The sequence below is a fragment of the Melospiza georgiana genome, chromosome 4 (assembly GCF_028018845.1).
Source record: "Melospiza georgiana isolate bMelGeo1 chromosome 4, bMelGeo1.pri, whole genome shotgun sequence".
Lineage (NCBI taxonomy): Eukaryota > Metazoa > Chordata > Aves > Passeriformes > Passerellidae > Melospiza > Melospiza georgiana.
In genome coordinates, this window is record NC_080433.1 from 16,077,634 (window position 1) to 16,099,393 (window position 21,760).

The window sequence follows — 21,760 nt, forward strand, 5'->3', positions numbered from 1 at the left end:
GCCCATGATGAACCCCATCAATGTTACAGCCACAGAAACACTCTGCATTTCATTAATAACAGCTTACACAGCAACCACTTTTACTCCACATTAGGTTGTTTCATTGTCCCTTTTATCCTTTCATAATTCATACACAGAACAGACTTTCCATGCAGACCCTGTTGGAATGAATCTTTGATTTAAAGCTGTCCATACCTACAGCCACATCTGCAGCCATTAAGAGTTCACACTGGACGTATGCAGTAGAAATGAGGTGTCTGCAAGCAGTTTATACACATCATCAGTGCCAGAAGATATTCCTGCAGCACTCAGTCTGGGCCAGGAACCCTGTTTATGAATCACCAGTTGTTTGTGGCCACTCAGTGGTGCTTACCATCCTTCAGATGAAAAGAAAAGCAAAGACTGATGAAGGTGGGCTGAAGGAACAGCAAGCAGCATGTAGTGATAAACTGCAACAAATGTAGAAGTGAGACATCACTGCAGAAAAAGTCAAAGAGCAGCAATATATTTGAATATAAATTTAATTTTTTAAATGTGTCCTGGAAGTAATGTAGGGTAAACCAAAATCCATTTTATCCTGAAAAGTGGCAGCTGTGGGGTGAAGCTGTGAGAATAAGTTGGGAGGATCCAGTCTCTCCTGTGCTGTTACTCCATCAGCATTACTCTTCATCTCAGAGAGGCAAGAAGCATCTCTTACACCTCAATATTAACATCATTCATGTGGATGTCATGTGGTTTGTGCCAATTGTTCTGCAAAAATTTGTTTCAGTTACCTCAAAATTGGAATTCTCACCAATATTCTTTGTTTCTCACAACACATCCATATTCCTCCATGGAAAGAAATGAAGTAAAGCTTCATGCAATAGAAGAAAATGAAGTGGAATACAAAAAAATTAAATGAAAAAATATGAAAAGAAATGAAAGAAAACCTAAAGAAATGAAATCTTGAGATTTCATATCCTTTCATCAAATGAAAAATCATTTCATGAAACAAAATGAAAAGCAAAATAATAAAATTAGATTAAATGAAACATCATGGGATAAAGGGAAATGAATTTTTTATAAAAAAACAAACTAAAATATGAAAATAAATTAAATGAAACAAAGAAATTAAATGAAATCTTGGGATTTCATGTCATGAATGAACATGAAATGAAAAGTCAAGGAATTAAATGAAATTAAATTCAATTGAATTAACTGAAAGGAAACAAAGTTTAAATTCAAGAAATTAAAGGAAGCATACCAAAATGGAATTAGATGAAATCTTGAGATTTCCTTTCCTTTCACAAAATGAGCTTTCATTTCATGAAAGGAAATGACATGCCAAATCAAAGAATGAAATGAAATGAAAAGAAATTTTAAAAACTGAAATTAAAAACGAAATTATATGAAATGTAACAAAATTAAATTAAATGAAATCTTGGGATTTCATTTCATGAAAGGAATGAAATGACAAGTCAAGGAATGAAATGAGAGGAAACTTAATGGAAAAAGAGGAAAATAAAGGAAAAATAAAATTAAATTAAAAGAAATCTAGGGATATAATTTCCTTTCATGCTTGTTCTTCTTTTGTCCAAAACAAACTTTTGTATCACAGAACCAAAACAGAGGTCTACAGTCCAAATGTTTCATATATCAAAAATAGAAAAACTTTAATGTTTTTGCCTTCACATACTTTATAAAGCAAGACTGTATATGCCTTCACATACTTGATAAAACAAGACTGACAAAAATAAGTACAAAAAACCTCCTCAGAGTGCCTTATGTCCAAAAAAAGAGGTAACAAATGATTTGCTAACAATGGGCAGCCATTTGTTTGCACATTTCAGGTGGTATTTACTACCTTTCTGTTTAGCCATCCCAGCTCCAGTGGCTGCTCCAACCAGACATTCAGATTGTTCCCAAGTTCCAAAGCAGCAGGAACTGGCACAGGGCTCTGTCAAACCTGCTTCAGTTCTCAGGGAGAGAATGGGTTGAAACACTCAGTGGGCTTTTTTCCCCCTCTGGTCCTTGAGGAAAAGTAGTGTAGACATGACACATGACTTTAGGACAGGAAAAATACTCCATAGGCTGAATCCTTCCTTCTGGGTCTAGAAACTGGGCTGAGAAGTCACCCCAGATGCAACTTTTCTGCATCCTTACTTGAAGAGAAATACTAAGAGCAGCAATATTGGAATGTGTTAACAATTCTGCCTGATGGTACACAAAGCTAAAAATTAATCAATTCTTCACTAAAACACTTTGAATGTTCAGAGAGATAGTTTGTTTTTCAAACAGAGGCTTATGCCACTTCCGGTTTTTCCTGAAAACATTTGCTTATCCATATATTTATCACAGAAATAGTCTTACCTGAGCTGCATCTTGCTGGTGTCTGTGGACAATTGCATTTTTTATGGTTTGGATAAAAAATTCATTAAGTTCCTTTTGTTTCTTGTTGGGAAAAATGCGTAGCAATGGGATCATTATGAAAGGGAAAGAAACTGTAAGAGATTGCAAAGAAGAAAACATTGAATCAGACTGTGAGGGCATATAATAGTCACCCTTTCTCTTCCTTAATATTATAAAACTTATCAAGTGGGATGTGCTCCTTTTATAAAAACTGATTTTTCCTCTCTTCCTCTCCCTTTAGTAACCTGTGAGGGTGGAAGAAAAAGAGGATTCCCTTTGGAGATGTCCTGCTGGCCAGGACTCCCTTTCCAGAGAGATGCCTTCCAAGCTTGTTTCCACGATGCCTCAGGATTTTGGTTCAGATTTTTGGTGTCACAAAGCCACTATAACAAAGGGGAGCATTATTCCCCTACCTGCCCAAACAATTACATAGGGAAATTGGGGGATCTTGAACTGGCCCAGCAGCTTAGGCACCAACATGTGAAATTGGGTAGTTTTCATTCCTGTTTACAGCTCTCCAGCATTAGGGACCTATATGAAGGATGGGGCTCTTTAGGGCCTCTCACAACAAGACAAAAGACTATGGGCTTTAAACGAAAAGAGAGCCAATTCAGATTAGATATAAGGAAGAAGTTCTTTACAATGAAGCTTGTCAAACAGGGGCAGAGTTTGCCCAGGGAGGTGGTGGATGCCCCATCCCTGGGAACATTCAAGGTCAGGAGGGATGGGGTTCTAAGCAAACTGACCAGGTTGAAGACATCCCTGCTTATTGCAGAGGATTGGACTAGATGACTTTTTAAGGTCTCTTCCACACAGACTACTGTGTGATTCTACTTAATTTGCTTCTCTAAACAGGCCACAGACTTAGGAAGTGGTATATTATCAAAAGGATGGTCTCCAGTCCATACTTTTATAGTCACAACCTAGAAACCTGAGTGAAGTCTTATATTCTAATAAACCCCTCATTAACTTGTGAACAACTTAAGACTAACAAGTCAATCACTGGAAAAACCCTGTCCTGCCAACAGGGCAACTACACTGTGGAAATTCTCACCACATTAATGAAAGAGCAGAAAGAGATGGATCAAGGGATCCAACTCCAAACATTACAGGAACTTTTCTTCAGTGAAAGACCCACTGCTCTTAGATGTATAGGGGCACATTTCTGTCCCTTAAGAAATTGGTTACAAATCACATTTTGCAATCAGGTTAAATGTTAACCCCAGGGCAATTTGGATACACAGCTCCAGAAGGAAACAGTTGATGTGCTGTGAGTACAGGTGCAATCTGTAATGCCAGCAGGATCAGATGGACACAGAAAACTTTGCCACTGTGCCACCTGATACTACTGTGTGCAGGTCTAGATAACAAGATGATAAAACCTCACAAGCCTTGATTATGCTGTGGCTTCCTCAGCCGTGATTCTTACTGCCCTTGAATTATCAGGATCATCACCACCATGAAGTCTAAGCTTTCATGCCCTAGAACAACATGGTTTTTTACCCCACTCTTGCATTGCCTATCTATTAATTTAAAATAAATGCATTCTCTTCAGGACACTTGTTATCTTTATCCTTCAGAGCCATCTACCAGGCTGTGGACAGTGATCAAAAAAGAATTGGGAGTACTTAGACCATCTGTTTATACTCTTCCACCTCTTTTCTTCAGTAAGTTCATAATGGGTGGGATTTCAACCTCTACTAAGCAAATCAAGTGCACAAAAACTTTACACTTAGGTCCCAAAGAGCGATTACTCTGTTTTAGTGAGAAGTGTATTAAAACAAGTACTGTAGAAACTGCAGGACCCAGAAACTTTCCTGCCAGAGGAACCAGAAGCATTGTGTTCCTGGAGTTTCATTAATGGTGACAAGACCTGTAGAGCATATGGTGGAAATCTCAAGAATAGAAGTGGCCTGTGAAGGTCAGCTACAATACTTCCTACTCTGGCTCCAGCATGAAGCAATTTTGCAATTTGAGAATGACTTTTATGAAATTACCACAAGAAAGTAGAAAAATGTAGATTATACTCACGGATTAGAATGAGAAGAGGCTTAAACAAAGACATTTCAAAGAATGTTCTGCAATTCTTAACAAAAGGGTCATCAGGATTCTTCTGAGAATCCACCTCAGTACCAAAAGCTACACTACCAACGACATCCAAGGTAAAGCAGTTGTAACACCTGCATTTAATTGAAGAATGATAAATTATTATCTACAAATCCCATATCCATTAATATCTTGCTTCTACGAACATCACACAGCATTAATTTTTGCCACTGAGTTTCCTTTTGCTTTCAGATTTGAGCTTTGCCAAGAAGAGATGTTTCCATCATTCTGACAAATGGTGCTGCTTGATAATGATCACTTTTTCCAAACCTACAAAGTGAACATATTTTGATACAGCTCGGTAATTCCACTAAAATTTTATTTAAAACAATTCACTTTGTTATGACCTAGAAATCAAATGTAACACATCAGAAATGCATAAACATTTTGTTTGTATGCATACTAATAAATAAGGTAATTTCTTTCTCATTTTTAACTGCAAAAATCACATCTATTTCCAGTCCAGTCTAAACTCTGAGACAAGAGGTTCTCTAGGTAAAATTAAGGTCCTTAAGGATTTCCTTCTTCTTCTTCTTCATACCTCCTTTGTCATGTAACTCTGTGGACAAAACCAAGAGAAACTGACATCATGTGAAATCTTTATCTCTGCAGAGGAGCCGCCAGTGCTTTGAGAACTCCAAATTATCTGGGGACCATGATCTAGAAACATCAGAATTTACTAAATGGCTCCCTGCATATCTCACCCTCAATCCAGTTGCTTTACCATCCCTATTTTCCTAGTAGGCTTTAGCAGCTCTATTAGGTTCTGAGATGGGTGGGATGAGAATGTAAAATATCCTTGGAATTTGATTCTTCTGATCTGTGGTGAAGTAAGCAATGTCTGTACTTCCATGACCCTTAGGAAAGACTAATATCAATCTGGTGTTTTAATCTGAGCGAGCATGTATGAAGGGAAGAAAAGGAGCCAGGCCCATTACATCCTGCATCTGTGAATCAGTAATTCCTATGAATTATGTGACTCAGTAACTGTGTGAATCAGTATTTCTAAACGACAATCTTTGTAACCTGTCATTCTGATCACATCAGAGAAGATTTAAAAGATAACAACAATCATGCAAAACTCACTTCTTTTGGTCTTCAACTCTTTCACACACACACACACACATATAAAAAACATCATTAGAAGTTAAAATATTAAAAGGGGGGGGGCATTGCGATAAAACAATAATTTCAGAAGTACTCAATCATCTACATCTCCAAGGTACTGAAAAATAAAACAACCTTAAAAACTAAATTTTGAGTTGTTGGCAAAACACAAAACAGCTAAAGACAACTAAGGTCATAGGAGGTTGCAGATAGGTCTTTTCATCCAAAAAAAACCAGTTCCCAAGGCAATTCTGTAAAACTGCAGTGGAATGAGAATCACATTTATAAATATGTCAAACCTGCTGAAATAGTAGTATGGTAAAACAACTGGAAATATCATGTTCCGAGACGGTCAACATCATTCATTTAGACTTTCAAAGGGTCTTTACCAAAGTGTCTCTTGAGAGGTGAAACCCTATAATGGATCAATAGCTAAAAGACCACTCAAAGACGAAGGACAAATGGAAAAATGGAAAAGAGTGGAAGGACTGAAAAGGTCAATTTTCATCACAGCACTAGGCTAGTGTAATGTATCTTGAGGTTTCATAGCATCTCTTCAGCTGTTTATTAGAGAGATGTCTGTGCATACACACACACATTTGCATGTGCACATATACTTGAAAAAAGATTAATACATTGTGGCTAAATACCCATTTCTTCTGATGAAACAATATTATTTGTGCTGCTTCAGTTTGGGAAAATCATGAACTTCAGAGGGCACTGACCAACTCAGCAAATGAAATGCAAGCAAAATGAAGCAAAAACAGTGCCTGTTATAAAGAATGCATTTGCATTACTACCCAGGATCTTAGAGAAAATGCATCTACTCAGAGAAGGGACTAGACAGTGTTGTGAACAGCTCAGTGAAGACCTCTGATGAAAGAGCAGCAGAAAAGATAATAGGATATTAAATGCATAACAAATGAGAGAAAATACAATATGGAAAATATTAAAATGTCATTTGATAAATCAATGGTGCATTTTCATCTGGAGTACTGATCCTGTTGCTTCCCCAAAAGCTAGCATGCCATGAGAGGGGGTGATGAAGAATGTGGTAAGAATGTGGTAAGAATGATTAAGGGCTCAAAAAAAACTCATATTAAAAAAAAAAGGCAAAAGAGTGATGGACTAGATATATTTGATACTAGACCAATTTCTATGTTTGTACATTATTGGCAGCCTGCAAAGAACAGACTGGACAGGGACTGATGCAGCCTTCCTTTGTCCTTCCAGCTGTTAAAACTTCATTAAATAACTGCCAAAAATACATTAGATGCTTTACCAAAATTACTTTTCAAGTATGCAATGACTGTCCCAGGAAGAAAAGGCTTTTATCAGACACACCCTCCATTAAACTATCATCTCCATTTTTTAAAGTGAGGGAGGAAAAAAAATCTTACAGTAAGTGTGAATTCAGAATAACTGCTGCTATTGATTTTTTTTCCCCTCTTTTTTAATAATCTGCTACTAATTTTTGGCATGTTGAACATACCTCTGGATATCAAAAGCTTTGCCAGAATCTGCGTAGACTTTCAAGTTACACAGCAGAGTGTCACAAATCTTGTTTATCAATGGTGTCATCTGGAAAGGAACACATTGAATTGTGAAAAAGCATGAAAATGTTAAGAAAAAAAAAAACACCAAACAAAAATAATTATTTTTAATTATTTTTATCTGATAAATGTGATAGAGCTCGCAGGTTCCTCTGCAGGTGTTGTTAGGCACTTGTGCATGGGTAAGATGAAATGTTGGCACTTTCTGCTCAAAATAAACCTACACATTACAGGGATGCCCTTCTCCAGCTCTGGGCCTAAATGCAAGAGGCTGTGTCACCTACCTGACCAATGGTCCTTGCCCCACTGTGGCTACATACACAAAGACCTATCAGGCAAAAACATCTCCCTCTCTGTTTAATCATTCCAAACGATGATTTATCATGATCTTTATTTGCACTACATCACATATAGGTTCCAAATGCTCCAGGGCAGAAGGAATAATGCTTTCCAAAGTCCTGTAAAGGCACTGGCATCAGTTCTATCCTGCCATCTCTCAGTTTGAAGGACTTAACATGTAACTAGAAAGTGACCCTGGAAGACACTACAAGCTGCTGAGGGCAAACTGCTATTGGTGCACGAGGAAAGGCTTTTCTCAAGTAGTGGTGCCATTAAGTGGACATTTTTGTGAATTTATTCATCTAAGGGTTCTTTCCAGTCACTGACACATGCTGGTCAGGTAGACTTAACCCCAGCTTGGCTGTAGCCAGCAGTGCAATAGTCTCTTCTTTAGGGCTTCATGGAAACCACAGCACAGGCAAACATCAAGCCCTCATTAAAGTCTCACTTTCTGTCTCTTTAGCTTCCTACATATGAGGAATCAGACACTTCCCTGATTACACCAAATAGGGGAAAAGAGGAAGGGGGCAGCAGCAATCCAGCCACGAACCAAAAGGAATTATATCCTGCAGCTCTTTCCCATATAAACTACCAAGACCAGCCTACAACTTAATACCAGGGCCTTGCCTCAACAACTATGTCAAGCACCAGCAATGTACACACAGAAATTTGCCTTTCCTTCCTGAACTACCTCCTTCAGCATAAGGATGTCAACAAACACGAGAACAGACTTATCCTACTCCTCTGACATTCTTGTTACCAAAAAAGACTTACTGCAGCCTCGCAGCACACTCTGAGAGCTTTGCAGCCTGCCCAGCCAAGTCCATTTTGCTTGGCACTTCTACCTCTGTGAAACTGGCACAGCACTTTGTGCACAGGCACTGTGCCATCTCAACACATGGGCAAGACTGCACACAGTCAAAAGGCCAACGTGGGAGCATCCAATATGTTTTCCAAAGGCACAAGGCTGACTCAAGAATGTGTCTAGCTGCTCTCAAGGTCCCCTGCCTATATGAGTGAAATTACATTGCAGAGCCAGGTCGATTTGGGCTTTGCCACAGTCTCACAAGACGGCTCTGGAGCCAGATTAGTGTTTGGTAAAAGTAGCTGTTACACTTTTGGGAGGTGCACACTACAGTTATGTGGCAGCCTTCTTCACCTTTTGGCTTTCCAAAGAAAGTCCCCTGCAGCAAGCTTCTCCTCAAAAGCAGCTTCAACAAAATTAATACATCTCTGTTCAACAGATTGAATCAAGGTGAAATACTTCATAATCTCTGGGTCCAGCCCCCCCCAGTGAACTGAACCAGCCAAGGAGAACAAAATGAAAATCAGTTTTTTAACAGGTATGATGTTTCTGAAACAGATGGTGATCATTTCAGATTTTCCTTTTATTGCCTTATTTTCTCTCTTATTCTTCATCACACCACCAGATCTGTAACCAGCCAGCTGGTTGCTATCACTTTTCAACAGCTGGCAGAGACATCAGGGGCACGTACGTCTGGCCAGGGCATCCCACAGCACCTCTGCACTTTGCACATTCCACCAGCCTCTAGAAATACTGCTGCAATTTGTTCCTAGCCATGAGGTACTTCTATTCGTAAATCTAACCAGGAAAACAGGGAGGGGGGCACATGGATTTGATTTACTGTTAGCATGACAATAACAGATTCATGTCAATAAAACAATTATTTGTATATGAAAGCTACAGGGGATATCTAATCTGGAATCCTAGGTTGGGTTCGGGTTTTTTATTCCCCTGGGGGACATAAATTAGTGCAAGATTGCAAACGACAAAGACCACAGACTGAAACATTCTTAAGTCTCGTAACACCTCAAAATCTTTGTCTGATTGTCAAGAAAAATAAAGTAGTGTCAGGGGAGGTGAACTATACCAAGCATAGAAACTTGACATGTTGATCTACACTGCCTTGGGTATCAGTTACTTCCCATTTATTCTGATTTGCCAGTGAGAACATAAAACCTGCATAACCTGCCTGAGATTCAGTTCTTGGTGGGTAAATAAACCCCAGCTGCTTTGTGTTCAGATTGGCTGAGAGTAACAGGATGAAGAAAAATCTAAACAATATGGTCCCTGTAAATATTTGATCTGACAGTTATCTAATAGCAAGAGTAGCCCAGAGTCCAAATTTCTTTCTTTCTGCCAAAGAAGAGCATTTGGGGTTAGGGTTTTCATGATGCCAGGGGCTTTGCTGTATAAATCCTGCCAATATGCTGTTTGGCACATAACAACAATTAGCTTCTGATTCTGCATATGCACAGAGCATGTGGATCTTTGCACTATTGAAAGGCATCAGAGTCACATTCCTCTAGTTGGATGTGGCCCTCAGTATTCCTCAGTATTATTATTCCCCTCATTATTAGCATCCAAACTAAAAACTAGAAGGCTGGATCATATTCACTGTAAGCAGACACAATGGAGACTTGACTGTTCACAGACAGCAAGCAGAAGTTGTGTTGGGCCTCTTGTACCACAAATGTTATGAAACAGAAATGAGGGAGAAGGAGAAAGAATACATCCCTAACACAAGAATTGCTTCTCTTCCAGATTTCAAGTCCCTGAATAAAACCAGAAAAAGAGCAGAGTGTCAGAAAGATGTTTTGTGAAAGGATTTGTTTCCATCACTTGAGAGTGCAGCTGTGCTACTCTTGGGCACAACTTACCAAAATGAGCAACTCAACAAGATACTGGCCTGTGGCTCAAGTTTATGCACATTTCACATTTTACACCAGTTTTTACATTAGTGATTTGCTTTACCTTATGTGAGCGCATTTGCTTTGTTTAGCAACAACAGCAGATTGCAGAGACACTCCCAAAATGCCTTTGACCGATGTGCACAGACTAACAGCAAATCAAGGAAACCTTAATGGGTGGACTGTCAGATCTTATGTCCTAGTGGGACCTGAGAGATCTCCATGCCTGAGAGTGACACTAGAGGATTTTTCTGCACTGTTCTGCCATGCTATTACAAGTTCTGCTTTATGTCTCCCTTTATTTGAAAGAAATGCCTCAACACAAACTCCACACGTTATTTAGGACAATGCTACGTTAAGCTGTGCTCTCTTCTTTAATTTTTGTGTTCTGTTTTGTTTAAATAGTTTGTTAATGGAGAAAAGGATCCCTGGCATACTGATAGGAGATGACAAGACTACTGCAGCACCATCAGAATAAATAAAAATCAATAGGTTTTCTGCTGGTGTTGGCTGTAAAAGAGAGTAGAGCTATTTATCAAGTCTGACAAGAGGTCCAGAACTGCAGGATCATCATAGGCACCACAGCAAAAAGAAGAGGAACAAAATAAGAAATACTAAATAGGGAATCAAGGTTGGTATAGCAAGATCACTAACATGTCAGCTTGTTTCAATACATAACAGCTGAGGAGAGCATGACAGAAACACTGGAAAATGTTTCTATTACTTAGAGCCTGTAGTTATTATAATTCACCAATTCCTCATGAATTATCTCTTGGATCAACTTTCAGTGATTGGTGTTGTTCCCACTTAACAGATAAAAGTTGTTTAATGCACAGAGAATTTAAGTAGCTTATGTCAGATCACCCACAGGCAGTCAAGGGCAGGGAAGTGACATGTCTTGGGTTTCCTGCCTCCTGTCTCTCATTTCTCATTCTTAGTGCTCCCACAGCAGTGGAACTATGGGGTTCATTCAGGGGCCTTACTGGAAAGAGCTTATTATATTAGATCTGCTACCAACTCCAGGGGCATCTCACATGGATGCTCCCCAATCTTCCTGCACCACCACTGTAGTATTTGTGTCCAATGCTATCCAGCCAAATCTTCCTCCAGCTGGAGTGGACTACTTTAGTAATCTTTACATGCTTGTTAGAAAAAGGGAGAACACCCAAGACACTGAAATCCATAAAAGCAACAGTGAAATGGTGCACAGCTTTTAAAGACAAATTGAGAAAAGAGAAACCTGGAGAAGATGTTAAAAACTCTTGAAAAATGTTACTAAAGCAACTCTCTGCAGACACACAGAAATCACTATATTGGCTACTCAACAACTCTATAACCTCTAGTTTCAGTTCATTTCCTGTAACTTTGAAAAATTCAAAATTTCTGGAATCATCTTTTGATCATTTGCTGGCTGGCTGTTGGAGATATTTGCCAGACTACGGGGAAATTCCTCAAGCTCAGTGAACTTCTCAGTGACATCACACCACTTCTTTGAAGTGACAAGGGCAAAGCTCACCTCTGCCCACAGCCCCAGGTGCCTCTGTGGAGCACTGCAGGTTAAACCTTAGCCACACACATTAGCTCTGTCTGGAGCCTTGTCCTCCAGCAGCCCGGCCAAAGTGGCTTCTCACTCTTGCTAGCCCCGAAACTGTCCTTTCTTGAGTTTCTGAAACAGAGATATCAGGAACCTGTGTCTCTGAACTCTCTGTCCCTGGGTGCATCTTTCATCTGAATGCAAGGAGTTGTTAACACTTGTTGCTCTGTCACAGGCTAGGAGCTCCCAATTTTTCTAGAGCATCCAGACAGACAGGCCTACGTTTGGAGTGGCACCAGGGGCTGCAGCACTCAAGGGGAACCACTTTCCAAAGACACTCATGAGGTCTGCAGTCTCTCCAGCATCACTGTGGAGTCTGCACAGAGGAACAAAGTTAAGGCACTCATCCAGAGTGAACAGAGTGGAAGACTTTGGTGTGGGATTTTGTCAAAGGAATTGATATCTTGGAAGGAGAAATAAGGAATGTCCCAGTAATATTTATAAATATGTATAAAATAGCATATCTAGGATCTTATGCTATAAATTAGTACCAAATTTGTGTTTGTAATTCAAAGCAGAGAGGAAGGGTTTATTATAAACAGGATGTCTTGCAGATAATGCTGGATACTCTGTAGTATGGCCAATACTAGAACATGGTATTTTTGTTTCCATGCTGCTGTAGAGGTTTTGAGAGAGTACCAAATATGGGAGAGCTAAAAAGTGAGATCATAATTAATGAGCATTGATTTCCTTTGTGAAGTGTTGGTATGGCTCCTAAATTAAGCAACAGCAGGAAAAGCACATGGGCAAGGACTTAAGTTGCATTAACTTCAAATCCCAGTATTGCTAACATATTTGGGTTGAAAATGAAATGCAAGGCTGAGTAGCACATCCGCTCACCAGCGGTTCCTAATCTCACACGGGCTTACTGCAAGTGTCTGTCTGTGTAGGGATGGACAGACTTCTGGTGAAGGCGTGGGGGAGAAAAGCAAAGTTGAACCTTTCAGAGAGACCTGTCCCCCTCCTCTTTTTCCCACTTGCTGTTGAATGGGAGGAGAAAGGGACAATCTCCAGGTCACCCTAAGCCCATGCACAGTCACACGCCTTCCCACAGAGCTTTGGAAGAGGCAGCACGGTCAAAGCTGATTATCAGGCTAAAAATAAATATCTCAATCCTTGCATGCAAGACAGCTAGCAGGCACTGGCCAGCCCTCCCTTTCACCTCCTTCCTGCAGTCCACCTCCACCAACAAGCCATGCAGTTGGATTGGCCAGACCCTGCAGAGCCCAGCCCCAAAGCAGGATCCCTGAGGCTCCACTCCCTTGCCCTTGCCATGCTCCTCAGCCAAGCCTGCCTGGCAGGTGCTGGCAGAGGTTGCTCTCCACAAATTGACGGGAGTGCAGCATTATCTTTTGTTAGTCCACGAGCAAAGAGCCGATGACCTGCAGCAAGGCAGATTAATTTCTGCCAGCAAAATGCAAAACTCTGCTCTCCCCACCACGCCATGTGCAACTAATCGCTTGCATATTTAAACACCCTTGCCTTGCTGAAATTTCGTGATGGAGTTGGTGACAGAGCAAATGTCAGGGCGCATAACCAATGGCATTGTCAGTGGTGATTAATCAGCATCTCCGCCAGGCTGGCGGCCAATTAGAATTTACCATAATAAGGAGGTGACAGCCGGCGTTGCTAAGCGACCGCTGTCTATGGAGCTGGGAGAGCCAGACACATTTAGATGTTACTGTGGATTTCGACAGCGGCACGTCAAAACAACACAAGCGTCTGCCCAGTGGAAAATTTTACAACCCAGGACTGGGCACCGGAGTGAGGCATGATTCCCTTTCAGAATAAAACATAAAAAGGAAAAGGTGATTTTGGTTTGGTTGTTGTGTGGTTGGTTTTTGTAGTTCTGTTTGAAAGAAGACTTTAGCCAGTCAATCATTTATATACATTTAATTAAGAGATATTGTATCACTGGAACAGGACTTTGTTACTGGGTAATGGGTTCCCATGGCTGAGCAAATGCTGATACATTTATAGGAAATTAGCAGCAGGTCAGCACAGAGACATTTATTTTCAGTCAGAGGTATTTATCTGGCAATGACATTTTGTTCCAGTGACTTATTTTATTATATGAAAGGATTAAAGAATAAAAGGAAGAGGGAAAGGGAAGGAGATGGAGAAATGAAAATAGACTGACAGCAGTTCCTGTGTTAACATGAGAGTTGCTGACTCTGCACATCAAGAAAAGCTATGTTCCAACTGGGAGCAATAACCTTTCCTGAACTTAAGCTTACTCCTAATAGGGCAGAGGAGAGGAAGGAGTAAAGGTCCTTCTTAAGTATGCTACACTTTCATGGAAAAACTGACTTTAACAGAGGAAGATAGAGAATCATATCTTCAGATAAGCTTTTTGGATTTTCACCCGTCTATGATCTGAACCATGCCATATGGAAGCTCTGCTGCATGTGCTCTTCAGGTCTAAATAAAGTGGCACAAAGTAGCAGGTTTTACCTATCCTTAATATGGACCTACATAAAGCAGATGCCTGCACAAGTCTTCTAAATTATGAAAGCAGCAATGTCTACACCTTACCTCTTTCAGTTTGGTATCGCTGAAGGCTGGGGTCAGGAGGCTCCGCACAAACTTCCATCTGTCATCACGAAGACAAAGGATGCTATCAAGCATTGGCTTGGATATCAACTTCGGCTTCTAAGTTGAAAGAAAACATGATTCAATTTTAACACAAATGCAACTACAGCTACTCAAGACTCTGGAACTTGGGAAGATTGCTCAGGAGTGGCATTGCATTGCTGCCCCACAAAGAGAGGTTCAAATCAGTCCCAAACACCAAGCTAAACATGGATGAGGCTGGAGAAAATTTCTCTTTTGCTGCACTCATTTTCTCTTGGGCTTTAAAAGTCCTGGACCAGCTCCTTTCTCAGACTGCTCTGGTTCTGACGCCCCTGGTGTTCTCCTGAGATCTCCTTCACTGAACACTGGCATCTTCCCTATCTTTCTAAGGTGACTGGCAAGAGCACTTGTCAACACTCCCTGTTTGTATGACATGAGCACCAACACACCGCATGCTGGTGTTGGTGGGGGACACCATTTCTGGTGACAGCTGGCATGTCAGGCTGTTATACGCATTTTAAAAGTTTTCAGAAAATATAGTGATTAGAAAGCAAGTCCCAGTCCTTACTCTGTTTATAAGGAACACTCTCACTAAGAAGTTGTGGCCTGTGACTCTTATAGCTGCAGCAGTTGGTCAAATATAGCAACTTAAAGCACTGCTCCATGAAGTTCTGCACCAAAATGACTACTGTGAATTTATTGAATCTTCCCTGCCACCTAAGAAATTCTTGTCCAGAAAACAGTGATATTCATCAAGGAGTAAAAGGATATAAAAGACAAAAGAGAAAGCACATCATAAAACAACACACTTCTGACTGGAAGAAGAATCAGAAGATGTCCAGCCCCACAGCACAAAATATTACATCTTATACTATGTCAGAAGACATTTCCTAATTGTTCCTGAAGACCCCCAATAACGGAGATTCAATAACCACCCCACTCAAACTCTTCCAGTGCTGTACTACTTTTATCATGGTAACACAATCTCTCCCTTTTGCTGGAACTTTTGTCTTTGTGCTGTCCAGGCATAGAAGTCAGGTTATTCTCCCTGTCTTTGCAGCAGGCCATACATACAGAAGGCTCTAACAACCACTAAACATATTGCAGCCATCTATCCCACATAACACCATTTCACTCAACACATACTTATCAGTCATGCTCTCTAGGACTGTTTGCTCAGTGTTGGTACTGCTCCTCTGCATAGTCTTGCTGATTTGCTTCCTTCTTAAGGTACAGTCCCTGTGACCCAGCATGGTACTCCAGGCAATACAGGATTTTATTCCCCCCTTCCAGGCTATATTCTTCTTATTCACCCTGGAATATTACATACCACAGCATGACACTGTACTCATGAACTGGTTTGTGGCTCCCTGCAACTTTCAAACTTCTTTCTGAACAATCACTCCCTAGGAAGTTATTCTCCAGCCTTTATCCTTAAAGCTGGTGACTCCCCATTCATATGTAGAATGTATCCCTTTGAACTATGACCATTCCCTTCAAGACTATTTGTGCAACTGGATAACACCACCTCAAATTTTAGCCCTTTCTCTCATAGCCTCTTTCATCCTTACCGGCTTTCTACATAAATTGTTGGCATACTCAGTGCTAATATCTAAATCATTAACAAGATTACAGAACAATTCTTGCAAAGAAGGCACCCTGTGCTCCTCCCTTCCCTTCCAACAGTGGACTGTTCCAAAATACATTTCAGGCATTGTACAGTAATATCCTCCAGAAAAACCACTCTAAGATTGATGGGTGTGGGCAGAAGGACTACTCTTCTCTGGTTACCAGGAGGTACAGAGACATTCATTTGTGCATGTGAGATCTTCTGGATATTGCAGCAGCAGTACAGTTCCCCAAGTTATCAGTAGAAACAGTATCCATTTTACTGGGAGAGACCCCAACCAACCAATGATTTTGGCCATCTCAATGCCATCTATTGATCCCTTTTGTCCTCTGACCTTTCCTTTCAGTCCTTCTTTCATTACTGCAGTGCATGAAAAATGAATTCTTACAACCTGTAACACATCTGGATTCTTTAATATTATTTTGTGCCTCACTATTTCTGACTTTATTGCCATTACATGCTATTTTGTTATCTTTTTTCTTGTAAATCTGACCTACTTTCCACTCTGTAAAAAAAACAACTTCTCTTCAGGAGCCATGAAGAACTGGCAGTTTAGCTACGCTGGTCTTCCACTGCACTTCCTTAACTTTCCTCCTTATTGGAAGAGTTTGCACTTAATATCATTTCTTTAAGGAGCTGCCAGCTCTCCTTAACACCTTTTTCCTTTACACTTGCCAAATTCTTACTACACTGCATAAGCTTGTAAAAAGCAGAAGCCTATTTTATATTGCAAACAGGCTAATGGGATAGTTTCACATTCTCAGCAACACCCTCTAGTATAGTAAACTAATGTCACTGGGATAACACTACAAACCAGTTTTGAGCAAAGATGAGCAGCTTTCAAGTAGAAAAGTACATATTAAACTGAAGGAAGATATTGACGTAGCTACTGTCATCATTACATGACAACTGTAAAATAAAATAAGGGCACTTTTAAAATGTATGTATAGAATTTTCTATTTTGTACAATAACAAGGGAAACCTTGGACAGGCTGTCAGAGTTGAAATATCCTGGACTGTTTTCTCTGAAGAGCCTCTTTAAATAAATAATCTGTTTTCTAATTTGTCAGCAGGTATCTTTCCTGAAGATCACAAGGGCAGCTAGAAAGAACATCACTCAGTGGAGCACTCCATCATTTGTTACAGATATTCAAAGGTACAGTGGAATCAGAACAAAAAGCCTCCAGACAATTGGAAATTAGCATCTTCTGTCAGAAAGTCGTGTATGCTACCCTCTGCTCCACAGCTCTTCTGTGCTGCTAGGACATCCATTTATACTTAATCTTGACTCAGCTGGTCACTAAAGGAGTGTTCCTTCTATCTTCAGTCTTCATTTCAAACCCTGAGACCCAGACTGCAGTGCTCCTGAGTGCTCACTGAAATCAACAACAGGGAAAGTGCCTTGATCCTGTGAATGCATTAGTCCAAGAAATCAGGTCATTGAGTGCAGCCCCCAAATTAGCAAACACTCTCAGACCTGTGTTTCAACCATCAGCCTTCACTTCTGCTTTATAAAGTGGATATACACATCACCTCCTCAGAAATGCTAACGAGACATTAACATTTCTGAGGCACTCAGGAACTACAATGAAAGAGCAGAATAACAATTCCCACAAGGAAATTACCAATTTTGTCTTCCAAGCAAGGTTTAAATAGCATATAGGAAAAAAAAAAAAAAAAAGAAAAACAGAAAAAATTACAGGGCAACACTTGGAAAGTATTTTGCATCCAGTCTAAATTGAAGGCTGCCCAAACTGTGCACTCTATAAGACAAATCTCCTTTGCAAGACAAAGCTCCACTTAGATAATAACAGATGTGATATAAATCTCACTGCATTTGTCTTGAAAGCAAATTCCCTTCCTAAAACCAAACATTCACCCTAAAAAGTGCTCCTAATTGCATAAAGACTGTATACAGCACATTCATAGAGGGACTCAGCTATTGAACAAAAAGCCTGCTAACTATAATATTATAACTACAACCCTAACTATAGCATTGCCTTTTTAGCACTCTGCTTTATGACAGCAATGCTCCCTTAACATAATTTTGGTGTGCACAATATAATATACATATAAATGCTGCAAGGAAGGAAAACCAGCTTTGGCCATGAATTATTTTACTCTGTATCTTTAAAACTGGGCACACAAAAATTTGTGTTTATTGGAATACCATCAGCATGACTGACAGTGTATAGCAGATTTCATTTATCAAGTTTTCCTTATTGTTTCTGCAAACACTTTCCTCCTAATTGCATAACCTGTGTTGCAGGTTCATATAGCAGGAATGAAAATGGATTTGGTATGAGAATGAGCCTGAAATATCACAGTGAAAGATGAAGTGTCATCTCTTTCCAAATGGACAAAGTGCTATATGTATGTAAAAAAATCTTGAGCTTATAAAAATCACCAAAAAAATTACCATAGGAGGCAGCTGTAATATTTTCAGGGGTAGTATTTTGGTTTTCGGGGAGCAAAGGAGGTTGTTTTTAAGTCAAAGGCAATCAGGATTATGTTCCATCTAGCATTATCTAAATACTGAACAACTGCTCTGTGCTTCTTTCTCCTGTGTAATCAACCATTTCTGGTACAGCAATGCTCCATGAAAACTACTGGCAGCATGGTAATCTCTTGCAGTGTACCTGCAAGTGCTGCTGAGTTCCCACATTCACAGACATGCCATCAACCACAACAAGGAAAATTGGATTGATTTGCTTGCAAACGAATCCTTTAAAATATTACTGCTTTTAAAAGAGAAAATGAAATAATATTTGCAGATGAGTGGCATCTCTACAATTGATGCAAGAATTCCCTCCCCCATAAGGTGTTCCTCAGGATGACCCCTGAGACCCAGTTATTGGCTTGTTTGTCATGAGTCAGTTTGGCTTCCTCTGTGTTACTAAATAATTCAGGCAAGTGAATCTTTAGGCAAGTGAATCTTTAGGTCTAAGGCCAAGTGGAACAGAACATCCCCTGTCCCCAAAGTTAAATCCCTTTCCCAAAAACAGTGGAAATATCCAAACTGCTTCTGGTCATGGTACATGTTCTTCTCCTGAACTGTGCTCAGGCCGTGCCTGGGAGACAACTAATCAATACACGACAAAACTGTGCTAAGAAGCATGTCAAATGGATATCCGTAGGACCTATTCATGCACTAATATCCTGCCCCTGTTTTATCTTGGAGTAAAACTGTAGCCTTCTGTGATTCAAACAATATTTGCTCCTTTCCCAAGTTTGTCACTAGCAGGCTAGACTGAACCTCTGGCAGACAGCAATGATTGCCTAGAGCAGAAAGAAGGGTAACAGCACCATTATGTTCCCTTAGACACCTCTTCTTATTTCTTTTGGCAGAAAAATGAGGGATAAAGTTTTCCCAGCAGAAGGCAGTTAATGCAGCCATGCACTCTTTAAGTATCCTAAAGAGATGATTCTTCAAAGAAGCTAAAGGGTACCTTTAAAGACCTTTAAAAAACACTCACCTCCACAGAACTAGCTGCTAATCTTCTCCATGTGCTCTGACAACACAGTGAGAAACAAAACTCTATAAAAAACAAATCCTCAGACACTTTGTTATCTTAAACTCAGACTTAATCATAGCCCACTCCTAACAAAACCAATCAAAAACAATTTACTTCTACAGCAGTAAAACACCAGCACTCAGTCTCCTCAGATTCAAACAAGGAAATAAGCTCTAGAGCACCCAAAATCCCAAATCCAAACATTAACTCCAGCACTAATTCTGGCATTAGTCATGCCTAGCAAACAGCATTTGCCTGCATGTAAGCTTTTTTCTAGTCCCACAGCTGTTGTGGGATCCAGCTTTAACTGGAATCCCATGCCCACACTCCCCTGAATTTTAGCCCCAATCTCAACCCTGCAGCCCACACCAATGAGAGCCATTTGCTCCTCTCTCCTTCAGCCTTTCTTCAGCACCCAGGGGGATTTCAGTATCCAGAGTTAAATCTAACTCTGGGTTCCTCCACTTTTCCCATTTTAGGGAAATTTATGGGGTAAATTCCCAGTGTGAGGGGTCATCCTTCTCCTGGGGGGGATGACTTCCTCCCCAAGGCAATTTCCAGAAGCAATGAGCAGAAGTGCTTACACATCACTGGGTTAACTTGTTCATCATCTTATTTTCAAAAAGGTTTAATGTCCTTTTCTTGCTAAAAAGGCCCTTGTGATTAGGCATTACCATCCTGTTTAAGAAATTGCATTTTTAAACTGAATTTAATGAAATGAAAGTTAATAAAAAATGAGATAGAAAGTTCGTAGCTTGAAGACAAGACACTATCCCCATGCCTCAGACAGGAATTATAATAAAATCTGTTCTCAAGATTACTCATTCAACTCCCCTTGACTGACAGGTCATCACCACCAGTTCAGCCAGCAGGTGGAACCAGCAAACCCATGAACTGCCCATATGGTATTTCATCCAGTCAGTGGCAGTGGCGTGACACTTAACAGATCAACATAACACTTGCTCTTAAAAAAGGCAACAGAAAAAAAATCCCTGAGATATCTCCAGGAATACATCCTACCAACCTTGCAGTAAGTAGATCATGAAAGTGGGAAGGCAGGAGATGCCTCCATATATTAGCTTTAAAGATTCCCTGTTAGTAAACTGATACAGGATATTCCTTCCAACTTCCTTGGTGTTTTAAGTCATGCTCAGCTCTCCCTTTATTCATGACATTCAACGACATATTGTGTGGTGGCTTTTGACTGAGCCAGGAAAGTACTGCATTGCATGTTTTCAAAACCCAAAACAGAGCTCATTTATGTCACATACCCCGTAGCTCATGGCTGTTTCTATCTGGAAGGCCCTTGCATACACAGATGTTATAGCCACGTCTCTTCAAAGCATGCAAAATTTTTTCTCTTCATAAATCATCATCTCATAATGGAGCAAGACCAACTCCTCAGCCCAAGAGCCAAGCCTGTGCACAGGGCAAAGGGCTGGCATTGCCCACTGAGGGCTGTGTGCCAGTGTGGGAGACCACGGGGCCTCTCTCAGCCCTCTGCTGTGACTGTGAGGGGCTTCCCATCCATGTTAAATCCCAGGCAATCACTAAACACAGGAGTTGTCTCTCCCAAAGCAGCCTCACTCTTCCTTTGCCTTTCCAAAACTCTATTTCCAAACCCTCAGATGCCACACATCCCACACTGCAGCTCCCAGGCAGCTGAAATAAATCTTTCCTTACCCATTAAAATGATTTATTTTTAAAAATTTAAAATTTAAAATTAATTTTAAAATAATTTAAAAAGCTTTAATTTTAATGGTCACAGATACTACTTCACAAACACATTGCTCAAAACCCTCCCAGATCGCCAGCTCTGCTAATAGTCTATAACACTTTTGTCCCCCCTTCTTTATCAGTCTAAAACAATTTTGGTTTTAGTATGTGTGATTCAGAAGGTTATCTTACAGCCTCAGAGGGGGAAAAAAATCACCAAACTTACTCCAAAATGCTCATATTGTTTTGCAATTTCATAAAAGTGTCTAATAAAAGTTTTCAACTTAATTTGAAATCAACATGCCTGCAGAGAAGAGAAGAAAATGTCCACAGATTATCTATTTCATTAAGCTTTTAGGTTCTCCTTGATCATTAAGGTTCTTCAAAAGAGTGTGACAGGGTAGAATTGGTTTCAGTGATTACAGCAATTGTCTTTCATTCTACTCTATAGATCAGACTATACAAAAAGGCATCTCCAAGCAGGTTCTTTTGTTATCAAGTCAGGATCTTCAACAACTAATAACTA

At 40.1% G+C, this 21,760-nt stretch overlaps 1 protein-coding gene across 1 annotated transcript in view; it reads right to left on the minus strand.

Annotated features, from left to right (window-relative positions):
• Positions 1–21,760, minus strand: part of TBXAS1 (thromboxane A synthase 1) — a 227,801-nt gene that overhangs the window by 86,229 nt on the left and 119,812 nt on the right. Inside the window, exons 5-8 of the mRNA XM_058022728.1 lie at positions 14,335–14,451; positions 7,094–7,182; positions 4,420–4,568; positions 2,350–2,480 (exon numbers count right to left, since the gene is read on the minus strand). Coding sequence (XP_057878711.1) covers positions 2,350–2,480; positions 4,420–4,568; positions 7,094–7,182; positions 14,335–14,451 — 486 coding nt within the window. The remainder of the gene's footprint in view (positions 1–2,349; positions 2,481–4,419; positions 4,569–7,093; positions 7,183–14,334; positions 14,452–21,760) is intronic.